Below are 12,332 nucleotides of genomic sequence, written 5' to 3'. Positions count from 1 at the left end.
CAGAAAGTTGGTGCCGGATTTTATCTGACAAAAATCCCATGACGCAATCAGTGACTCTTTACAATATCAAAAATGCTACATAAATGCAAAGTGTTACTGGAGCAATTTGGCCATCATCCTTTTCTGGACAAGTAATGATCCCATGATCTCACGTGGAAACAAATAGCAAGTTGAATTGATAGTTACCCCATTCCATGGAGCACCAACCTTCCATACAGTCGAGACCATAGCTCATTGCTGGTACCCACTCATTCCTCTGATGAGGAATCCATGGGAGAAGGGGCTCTGGACAAAAGGGAGGGGCAGGCCACAGCTGTGGAGCAAGGTTCAATGTTGAGGTGAGTGCTGATGGCTGCAGCTACAGCGTCATCTCAGCACTGAGGCGAGTGAAGCCTCCTGGGGTAATGAGCTGAACATCGGTTTGCCCTCCATCTTTGGCCTCGAAGTGTAAATCTTTTAAAATCTGGTTCAGAACTTAAACATCAGTTCATTATTTGCTGTTGGATTCAGGCCCTTCAGTCTAACCTCAAGGCCACTTCAGCAATGGCCACCATGGTCCTACGTGCATGCTTGAGAATACATTTTGCTGAATATTTCAGGACAGCACAAAAATGGCAGGTTGTACAGATGGTTCAAAAACAGACCTCCCAGTGGAAAATTACAGGCTGTGGATTGTAGTGAACATTGTCCCAAGGAAGTACGTTTAGTAGAATTGTTATTAGTTTTGTTTCCTGTCTGCAAAGCATCACCATGTCTTGTCAGTGCCATCTTTGCTTTAGAAATTGTTTTAGATCTGTAAGTTTTTTATCATCCCCACTATAGAACATCAAGGTATTCAAAATGAAATTCCTGGAGGTTCCACAGACACCAGTATCTGCAAATGTAATAAAGGAAGTAGACAAGAATGTTGTGACAAATAGATACTGTATTCAAAAGTCATAGAAGAAGAATTTTGTGAAGTTCTGAAGATAGATGCCAATAATTTTCATGGTCTACCTAATCATGGCTTGGGATTGTTGGATGGCAATGTTCTTGGAATACTGAGCAAGAAAGCACTAAGAGACTAGAAGTTTGGTGAATGACTTCATTAACAGTTTGCATGAGTTAAAAGAGAGGTAGCATTTAAAACTCTGTAGCTGAGTTTTAAGATGAACCTTTTGAATTCTCTTCAGCCATGGGTCCTTGATATGCAATGTGTTACTGTTTTAATAGACACTGATTGGGATTGGATTTGTTGCCTTCATAAAATCTCTTGGGAATGAGTTTGTAATAACCGTGCAAGACCACCAGCTAGAACAGAGTTGCATGAACAGTGTTTTATGTCCATCACCTGATTGGAGAATATGTCCAAGAAAGGCTTTCTCTACATTCCGTTACAGTTAATCTAATCTGATTTGATCTAATCTAATTTAATCCATTTTTGGTGTGATATTTTGAGTGACTGTGTCCACCACAGCAACAACAGATGCCACACAGGGACTGAGAGGAGAGGTGGTCTGAACCATTCAGAACCCAACAGTATGCAACAAACGATGGAAAAAACAGACAGCACAAGTGCCTTATTTGCTGTAAAATAAGACGAATGGGTATAGTGGAGAATGATAAGGGCATCATGATGTAGGTTGCAAAAACGACAAATAATATGTTCTGAGATATAAACAGAGAATTAAGAGCAACACATACAAAATTCTGGAGGAACTCAATAGGTAAGGCAGTGTCTATGGAGAAGTATATATAAACAGACAATGTTCCTCCAGCATTTTGTGTGTGTTGCTCTGGATTTCTAGTATCTGCAGAATTGCTTGTGTTTAAGAATATCAAGAGCTTTCTTTGAACATCATGGACCTGTTGCAGTAGTCAGCCAGGTATCTGCCAATACTTGCTGTTCACTTACCTATTTCACTGTACTGTAGGTTAGCAAAGTCCAAAGGTATCCAGTCCAGGTATTAGCAATTTCAATGGATCACTTTGCCACATTGGCTCCCTACACAGCTAATATTATATCCTTTTGCTGAAATGTCACATCTTATAATTATCTCTGTAACTGGAGTATGAATACATTGCATTTCATACCTCCAAAAAAACCAACTATAACATTAAACTCGGAGTGAAAAAGTTACCCCACAGATTCCTACAAAATCTTTTCCTTCTCACCTTTAACCTATGCCCTCTATTACTTGATTTCCCAGTGCTGGGAAAAAAAAAATGCATCCTCCTTATCTATGTCTCAACTTAATCAAGTTAATAACAGATCAGCTATTACAGATAAAGCTGTAGAACCATGTGCTACATTACTTGACAGCATGGTTTCGAGTCACCACAATTTTCTACTTTGGTTGCTTTTTCTCGCTCTTTGTGCCTCTCCATTTATACTGTCCTCCATTCAGGTTTATATAAAGGGCTTTCCTTCTTTTCCATTGTCCCCTTTGAAGTCACAAAGATATTTTTGACTTTCTCTGTCTGTTGCTCACAAATCTATCAAAACTATTCTCAGTGTCTTATCATATTACAGCTATACTTTATCGGCTTCACATTTCTCTTAAGATATTTGGAGCTCTTGAATAGTCTCCGTGTTCAATGTAATGTTTATTTATGTATCCAGTGCTTGATGCAGACCATTCAGTAATTCTGTTAGCAGCAAAACATTGTAAACTCTGAGTGGGATCTTTAGCAAAAGTTTTGACATCCTGCCGTGGTATTGTCTGCACCACACTCAATTGAAATTAGCTCATTAATACATCTCTTCCTACATGTTTCCACGTCTGCTGTAGATTTCTTTAGCAGCACAGCCATGGTCCTGAAATAGCTCTATCGTATCATTCAAAGAAATTATGAATTCTTCCTCTGAATTGCTTATCATCAAAGATAGTGACTAATCTTATTGCTCTGAGAATCCTAAATGACTGTTTATTTAATCCTCTAAATTTAGACAGCTCTTAATGAACAATCTTTCCCAATCTGTGGTTGGGAAAGTGCTGGAGTCCATTTTTAAGGAAGAGGTTTCAGGGTACCTGGAGACAAATGAAACAATAAGTCAAAAGTTAGATTGGTTTCTGTGAAGGAAACTCTTGCCTAACAAATCTTTTAGAGTTCTTTGAGGAAGTAACAAGCAGGGTGGACAAAGGAAAGGCAGTGGATTTTCTTATATTTTACTTAGATTTACTTTGACTTTCAGAAGGCATTTGATAAGGTGCCTCTTGTGAGGTTGCTTAACAGGTAAAATCCTGTGGTGTTACTGGAAATATATTGGCATGGATAGAGGAATGGCTGTTAGGCAGAAGGTTGCGAGTAGGAATAAAAGGGGCCTTTTCTGGTTGGCTGCCCCTGACTAGTAGTGCTCCTCAGGGGTCAGCATTGGGACCTGCTATTTTTCATGTTGTTTGTCAATGATTTGGATAATGGAATTGATGGCTTTGTGGCAAAGTTTGTGGATAATATGAAGGTAGATGGACGGGTAGATAGTGCTGAGGAAGCAAAGCAATTGCAACAGGACTTAGACAAATTGAAAGAATGGGCAAAAAAGTGGCAGATGGAATACAGTGTTGGGAAATGTATGATAATACATTTTGGTAAAAAGAACAACAGGGTGGACTATTATCTAAATGGGGAAAAGGGTCAAACATCAGAGTTGCAGAGGGACTTAGGAATCCTCATTCAAGACTCCCAGAAGGTTAATTCACAAGTTGAGTCTGTGGTAAAGAAGGCAAATGCAATTTTGGCATTTATTTCATGGGGAATAGAATACAAAAACAAGGAAATAATGCTGAAACTTTATAAGACACTACTCGGGCCACACTTGAAGTTTTGGGCCCCCTATCTCAGAAAGGATGTATTGTCATTGGAGAGAATCCAGAGGAGGTTAGATCATAGAACATAGAAATCTACAGCATATTATAGGCCCTTTGGCCCACAATGTTGTGCTGACCATGTAACCTACTCTAAAAAACTGCTGAGAATTTCCCTAATTTTTTCCCGTCTATTTTTCTAAGCTCCATGTACCTATCTAAGAAGCTCTTAAAAGACCCTATTGTATTCGCTTCTACCATCACCACTGGCAGTGCATTCCATGCACCCACAACTCTCTGTGTGAAAACTTACCCCTGACATCCCCTTGGTACCTATTTCCAAGCACTTTAAAACTATGCCCCCTCATGTTAGCAATTACAGCCTTGGGAAAAATCCTCTGGCTACCCACACGATCAATGCCCCTCATCATCTTATACACCTTGATCAGGTCACCTCTTATCCTCTGTCGCTCCAAGGAGAAAAGGCCAAGTACACTCAACCTATTCTCATAAGGCACTCCCTCTTATACAGGCAACGTCCTTGTAAACTAGGATTCATGAGGATGATTCTGGGAAAGAAGGGGTTAACATATGAGGAGCATTTGGCAGCTTTGGGCCTGTACTCACTGGAATTTAGAAAACTGTGGGGGCTCTCATTGAAACCTACTGAATGTTGAAAGGACTAAATGAGGTGGATGTGGAGGGGATGTTTCCTCTGGTGGGGGTATCCAGAATTAGAGGGAACAGCCTCAAAATTGAGTCATGATCTTTTAGAACAGAGTTAAGGAGGAATTTTTTTAGCCAAAGAGTGGTGAATCTGTGGAATGCTCTGCCACATACTGTGGTGCAGGCCAAGTCTGTGGGTGTATTTAAAGCAAAATTTTTCCTGATTGGTCAGGGCATCAAGGGATATGGTAAGAGGGCAGGTGTATAGGGTTGAATGGGATCCAGGATCAGCCATGATGAAATGGCAGAGCAGACTCAATGGGCTGAATGGCCTAAATTTGTTCCTATATCTTATGGTCTATTCTTCCACTATGGGACATCCTACCTAAGATCCTTGGATAAGGAATTTCTGACCATTCGTAACATCTCTCCTTGTCTAATCTGTCCATTCGCATCATGATTTATGTTTTAATCAGGTCTCTTATTCTTCTGAACTCTAGCATCGAGAAGGCGAGAACATAACTAATGGGGAAATCTTTGCTGAAGCAGGGCATCTTGTAGTTCACATTTAGAATTGTTTCTGCAGCTTTAACCTTTAAATGTTTCACTCACAAGATTTAATAGTGCTGGAGGACAATAGACCATGATGAACAATGGGTCAAACAATATGCATGAGTTTACATGGTCAAGAAATACAAAGTGGAAAAACAAAGATGGAGAATGATTGAGGCAAATTCTTGAGAAAAATTCAATGTATGTAATAGAGAGAGAAATAAAAAGCAGTGAGTGATTGAGTTAGGCAGAGAAAGAATAAAAAAATACACTAAGTGGCCACTTTATTAGGTATACCGGTACTCCTATTTGTTAATGCAAATATCTAACTAGCCAAATATGTGACAGCAACTAAGTGCATAAAGCATGCAGGCATGGTTAGGAGGTTTAATTGTTGTTCAGACGAGATATCATAATGAGGAAGAAATGTGGTCTAACCTTGGAACGATTGTTGGTGCTGCACGGCACAGTTCATGTATCTCAGAAACTGCTGATCTGCGACTTTCATTGACAACAATCTCAGAGAATGGTGTGCAAACCAAAAATATTGAGTGAGCGGTAGTTCTGTCGGTTAAAATGCTTTGATGATGAGAGAGGTCAGAGGAGAATGGTCAGACTGGTTCAAGCTGACAGGAAGGTACCAATAACTCAAGTAACCTTGTGGTATAACAGTGGTATGCAGAAGAGCATCTCTGAATGTACCACACGTCAAACTGTGAAGTGGAAGGGCTACAGCAGCAGAAGACTAGTAACGTGTACACTGCTGTACCTAATAAAGTGGCCACCGAGTGCAAATTTAGTATGTTTAAAATCTCAAGCAACTAAATGATAGAATGAGTCTCCCCAATTATAGTTGATTACTTTTTGGGTTAAAAAATATTAGTCTTTATTAAGGCTCTGGAAGGTACTGCCAGTGTTAATTACCATATTCATTAAGTACTAGACCTAACTCTCTATAGTGAGTTTAATGTAAAACTAATATACAAATGCAGGAATTTCATGAAAATGTCATGGATGTTAATTATGAAATGTTGTTTTCACAAAGGTAATTTGTTACAAATTGTATTTCATAAATGATTTCTTCCTCGCAATGTTATTGGTATAATTTGTTCAATAAATATTTGGCTGGCTCAAGCTTGACCTGACCACATTTGACAGTAACTACATGACTGCATCTTGCATTTCCATGGCTCCCCAGGGTACTGCCTGCCATGATGTCTGCCTCTGTTGATCAGCAAGGTTGAATGGGCTATGATTAGTGATTGAGCCACAACCACAGAAAAGGAAGAGGTGCCCACAGGCACAATGAACAAGGACTTTGAAAATAGTTCGACAAAAATTAAATAATTAAAGGCGTAAGACAAATAATAATGAACACTGTATATTTATGTAGATAATGTGTGTTCACTTTCAATGATTTGCATTTCTTGGTCAGCAAACACTAATTCATTATTGCCACATTTTCTGAAAGGACCTACAACGTAAGCAACAAACAATGTGCTGGAGTAACTCAGCATGTCGAGCAGTACCTGTGGGAGGAATGGAGTTGTTGGCATTTTTGATTAAAACCCTGCATCAAATCTAACCATGATATGAGCTGCAATGTTGATAATTCTTTTCTTCCTACAGATACTATATAAGGTCTCTCAGGAGAGTATTTATTACTCCATATTCCAGCATTTGCTCTCTCTTGGGTCTCTAACTTTAACTTAATATTACAGCTACAAATTCGGCAGATTTTAAATCTCCTGCTTTAATTTATTCTTTCCATTTATCACCAATACCCCTAGTTAATAAGAATTCACTTGTAGAATACTTGGGTTGGTCTTTAAATCCCTTATCTCTACATACTTATCCTTTTTAACACATAAATCTATACGATATTCTTCACTCTGACATTGGATTCCTATTATTCCAGAAGTAAAGTTGTTTTCAACACAGAAAATCCTCATAGAGGGATCAGAAGTGGAGAGAGTGAGCAGCTTCAAGTTCCTGGGTGTCAAGATCTCTGAGGACCAAACCTGATCCCAACATATCGATGCAGTTATAAAGAAGGCAAGACAGTGGCTATACTTCATTAGCAGTTTGAAGAGATTTGGTATGTCAACAAATAGGAACTTCTATAAATGTACTGTGGTGAACATTCTGACGGGCTGCCTCACTGTCTGATATGGGGAGCTACTGCACAGGACTGAAAGCTGCAGAGGATTGTAAATTTAGTTGGCTCCATCTTGGGTACTGGCCTACAAATTACCCAGGATATCTTTAAGGAAAGGCAGCATTCATGATTAAGGATCTCCAGCACCCAGGGCATGCCCTTTTCTCACTGTTACCATCAGGTAGGAGGTACAGAAGCCTGAAGGCAAACACTCAGTGATTCAGGAACAGCTTCTTCCCCTCTGCCATCCAATTCCTAAATGGATATTGAACCCTTGAACACTACCTTACTTTTAAAATATATAGTATTTCTATTTTGTGCACAATTATTAATCTATTCATTATATGTATATTGTAATTGACTGATTTATTTATTATTATTTTTCCTTTTTTTCCTTCTGTATTATGTATTGCATTGTACTGCTGCTGCTAAGGTAACAAATTTCACATCACATTTTGCTGATCATAAACCTGATTCTGATTCTGAAAAACGTCTGTCCATTATGTTTGTACTGACTCTTTGTTTGAAGATTCTTGCTTTGAAGAGCATGCTTTATTGGAATAAGTTAAGTGAACTTGGTCTTTTCCCCTTGGTGCAACAGAGGATGGAGAGGTGACATGATAGAGGTGTATAAGACGATGAGAGACGTTGATCGTGTGGATAGTCAGAGGCTTTTTCCCAGGGCTGAAATGGCTAACATGAGAGGGCATAGTTTTAAGGTGCTTGGAAGTAGGTGTAAGGGAGATGTCAGAGGTAGGTTTTTCCCACAGAGAGTGGAGCGTGCGTGGAATGCACTGCTAGCATCGATGATGGAGGCAGATACAGTAGGGTCTTTTAAGAGACTCTTAGATAGGTACAATATAAAATAGAGGGCTATGCAGTAGGGTAAATCTAGGCAGTTTCTAGTGTAGGTTAAATGGTCAGCACATCAGTGTGGGCCGAAGGGCCTGTAATGTGCTGTAGATTTGTATGTTCTATAAAACTAATTTTTCTTCTCAGATTTTTGCTATAGCTAAGTATCTTCTCAAGCTGAAGTATTTATCTGATATACCTTATACCTTGTATCCAATATAGATTCTGTAATTTGGCTCACCCTGTGGTTGGGCCAAGTTTTAACAATTCCAGTTGCAAAGTAATCATTCCAAACCTTTCTCTCATTACTGTGTGAGTTTCAAATTAATTAGCCTTCTCAGGTTTCTCACTGCTGTGGCTTTCCGTGCCTGGTATCACCGGATGAATTTATATCTTAAATGGCTTTGAAGTCTTTTCTATAATGAGGTTCCCAAAATTGCATTCAGGAACTGGAGAATTACATGAGTAACTTTAATGTATTGTAACTATGGACTGGAAATGGTAGTGAAGTTTCATAATTGTTAATGGTTACTTATTTTTTTTATATATCTTGTAAATCTAAGTTGCAGTCTATGAATGGAAAACTAATGGTGTTTAGCCAAGCCAGTATATGATTCCCTGCTTCCCTCACCTAGTCTTTGATAAGTTGAGGAGTAGTTCAAATGTAGTGCAGAGAATTCTGAATGAGAAACAAATATGAGAGTTTTAGTTGAATTTTTTACTTAGTGACAGTGTATCCTTTCCTTACCAGCTGCTCCTGCAATATGAATTTACCGTGAAACAATCATGCACCTTAGATACTGGAATGCATAGGTTGCCATGGTAGCGCAGTGGTTGGTGTGGCACTGTTACAGCATTGGGCAATCCGTAGTCTGGAGTTCAATTCTGTAAGGAGTTTACAAACTCGCTGTGACTGTATTGGTTTCCAATAGGTGCTCTGGTTTCCTCCCACAGTCCAAAGATGAAACAGGCAGAAGGTGAATTGGTCATTGTAAATTGTCCTGTGAGAAGGCTAGCATTAAATAGGTGGGTTGCTGTACAGTGTGGCTCATTGGGCCAGAAGGGGCTGTTCTGCACTGTATCTCTAAATAATAAAAACATCTTGACCTTCGATTCAATCCCCTGCTCATTATTCCATTTGCTTCCAGGACAGCAATAGGAGAGCCGATTTCTAAATGTTACCTAAATTCAGCATAATTTAAAAAAAAGCTTCATTTACAATAATGTTCCTTAAAATATTCCTACTTTTGGGGAGGTTCTTAAGATGATATACATTTATTCCCAAAGTTTACCTCTCTATGCTTGATAATAATATATAATGTTCCCACACAGAAGAAAATTATAAAAAAAAACCAGCAGGTTTCTAAATTTCAAACCAGGTAATGTGGTCAGGAAATTAAGTTCCATGGTATTTGCTCTTTTGGGGAGCTACAGGTTCATTACAATTCCAAATTGGTATCATGCAGTGCAAAGTTTTCACGCTGCCTGTACTGGACATAACTGGAACAATTTAATTATACATTGTGATCCCCTGCTTATTTTGTTTGTCATGCATATTTACTCCATTCAGTTTTTAGAAACAGAAAACTCATTAGCCAGTTACCATGTCATTACCACGTCATATGGCTTATACTTAAGTGCCTTTAATCAGGTATGCCACCTAATTGTAGCAAACCACTGCAGAATACCCACAATTACGGTACAGGCAACCCCTGGGTTACGGCTGCGGGAATTTGCCCTTACAAAATTCACAAGTTACTGCCCAAAACTTTTGAGGTAACGAATAAATTTTGAATTTAGGAATTCATGTGAGGAAAATAGATTTTTAAACATAAAATGCAAATATTGTCACATTTTTATTTTTAGTACTCAAACAGTGGGGGATAAGGTCTGAATATGATGTCACACCATTTCAGTATGAGGACAATGTCTCAGAACACAGGGCTACTATGCTCTTCACCTGTGGGGCATTTACTCTGATGCACTGCAGTGACGGCAGCAGCAGAAGCCATTGGCAACTGCTTAAAATATTCCTCCGTCCCTTAGTCTATTTTCACTAAACCATCATGCTTTAACCCACTGAATTCCTTTGATACTACCCTTCTCCCATGAATCACAATCCCAAAGTATCATCCCTTCCAAACTTCCTAAACCCCATCTTTCTCCCCGGGCTTTGCATATCCGAGTAAATGCCTCACAGCAGACTTCTGTTCACAGGTCCTCAGACTGGGGAGGATGTGGCAGAGGAGGATCTCGCCTGTGATTGCCAGCCAACCAACACTGTGATACCATATCCAATCTTATTGGCCCACAGTATTAGGTGACTAAAAATAAAAACTGAGAAAATATGCTGTTTCCTTTGCATGAGCCTCACCTGTTCCTCAAGTCTAGTGTTGGCCTCAGGTGTTAAGTAAAGGCAGTGGGTCACTTTGTCAATATTTATAAACTGGCATTGTAGAAGAGAAAAACATCCAGTAGGAATGCAGCCCCAATTACAAAATGGGATTCAATGGGATGAAGGTGTTTACCATACAGAAAATCATGGGATTCAATGGGATGAGGAGGTTCACATTACAGAAAATCATGGGATTCAATGGGATAAAGAGATTTACCATATAGAAAATCATGGGATTCAGTGGGATGAAGGTGTTTACCATACAGAAAATCATGGGATTCAATGAGATGAGGGGGTTCACATTACAGAAAATCGTGGGATTCAATGGGATAAAGAGATTTACCATATAGAAAATCATGGGATTCAGTGGGATGAAGGTGTTTACAATACAGAAAATCATGGGATTCAATGCGATGAAGGGGTTCACGTTACAGAAATCTTGAAATAGTTTTCTTCGAATAAGCATTTGTATAACACGGGTTGCCTGTATTCTCTGGGCAAGTGGGGATCAGCACTAAGTACTAACCCACTAACTGGTATTTTAACCAAGCACAGTTACTTACTTGAGTGTGCTGAGCTCTGTTAGGGATGGTTGGGTGGCCTTGAGATAGCTCTCTCGTCGTGCAGCAATCTTTGGAGACGGTTTGGGGCTGGTGTCTGACTCCCCACTATCGTCATCCCCCATTGCTTTAATGTAACTGCCACTGCGCATTCGCCGGCAGGGAATTTCATCTTCCTTGCCTTGTGGTGAAAAGCCACTCCATTCATCTTGAGGAACCTAGTTAAATATCATTCAGAAATTAGACATGTTGCTTCTTGAGACAGTCAGATAAAGATTCAAAAATATTGAGCAATAAGAACTGTAAGGAATGTTATAAATCATTTTGATCACATGATATTTCACGTTTGGTGGAATCAGAGATTCAGGAAAGAATGTACGCCTTGACTTAACTGACATTACAATTTAAAACATAAGATTATTGTATATTGATGATCAGTGTTCAGTATGTTGCTGCCAAAATTTCATTAAGCAATTAACTAAATCTGGCAATAAACACTTGCAGCATTCAGGATTTAACGACCATAATGCCCTGGTTTCCAGGTGGGTTTTGACTTTTAACTCCACCTAGAGGCAGAGTTTGAAGTTGCTCATTCCTGGCACTTACCCAAAGGCACTTGCTGAAACTTTGGCACATTTGAACTGGGCTGAGAATAGCAAAGCCCAGCCATTTGAATTAAAAACTGCTGCAACAAGTATAAAGTAACTTAGCATGCTTTAAAATTAATACTTCTTTATTTGATTTGAATAATTGAAATATATGCAGCACACAGAAGATGCTGGAGGAACTCAGCAGGCCAGGCAGCATCTGTGGGGAAAAGTACAGCCGACACTTTGAGATGAAACCCTTCGGCAGGATTGGAGAAATAAAAGTGAGGAGTAGATTTGAAAGGTGGGGCGGGAGGAGAGAGAAACACCAGGTGGTAGGTGAAACTTGGAGGGGAAGGAATGATGTAAAGAGCTGGGAAGTTGATTGGTGAAAGAGGCCCTAACTCTAGCCAACATACCTCTCTGGGTCACTGAGACAAGAAAGTCTCCAAAACATGATGAACACAAGGAAATCTGCAGATGCTGAAAACTCAAGCACCACACACAAAATGCTGGTGGAACACAGCAGGCCAGGCAGCATCTATAGGAAGAAGCACTGTCAACGTTTCGGGCCGAGACCCTTCGTCAGGACTAACTGAAAGAAGAGATACTAAGAGATTTGGAAGTAGGAGGGGGAGGGGGAAATCCGAAATGAAAGGGGAAGACCGGAGGGGGTGAGGTGAAGCTAAGAGCTGGAAAGGTGATTGGCAAAAGGGATAAAGAGCTGGAGAAGGGAAAGGATCATGGAACAGGAGACCTAGGGAGAAAGAAAGGGGG

The 12,332-nt window shown here is 39.6% G+C and overlaps 1 protein-coding gene and 1 long non-coding RNA gene across 8 annotated transcripts in view; one reads left to right on the top strand and one right to left on the bottom strand.

Moving 5' to 3' along the window:
• dlgap1a (discs, large (Drosophila) homolog-associated protein 1a) overlaps positions 1-12,332 on the bottom strand; it is a 219,402-nt gene that overhangs the window by 187,685 nt on the left and 19,385 nt on the right. The window contains exon 2 of the mRNA XM_059979492.1: positions 10,972-11,186. Within this exon, the coding sequence (XP_059835475.1) occupies positions 10,972-11,186 (215 nt within the window). The remainder of the gene's footprint in view (positions 1-10,971; positions 11,187-12,332) is intronic.
• The window catches only part of LOC132399295 (uncharacterized), a 32,975-nt gene that overhangs the window by 3,019 nt on the left and 17,624 nt on the right, over positions 1-12,332 (top strand). For 2 of the 7 annotated variants that reach the window (XR_009513954.1, XR_009513945.1), the window contains exon 3: positions 11,734-11,839. The exons of 4 other annotated variants lie outside the window; for them this stretch is intronic. This is a non-coding gene — a long non-coding RNA (uncharacterized LOC132399295). Of the gene's footprint in view, positions 1-10,230; positions 10,334-11,733; positions 11,840-12,332 lie in introns of all 7 variants that reach the window. One more of the 7 variants, XR_009513949.1, reaches the window with a different exon arrangement.

This window comes from Hypanus sabinus, chromosome 1 (genome assembly GCF_030144855.1).
Source record: "Hypanus sabinus isolate sHypSab1 chromosome 1, sHypSab1.hap1, whole genome shotgun sequence".
In the NCBI taxonomy this organism is placed as follows: domain Eukaryota; kingdom Metazoa; phylum Chordata; class Chondrichthyes; order Myliobatiformes; family Dasyatidae; genus Hypanus; species Hypanus sabinus.
This window is presented reverse-complemented; position numbering and strand designations above follow the sequence as displayed.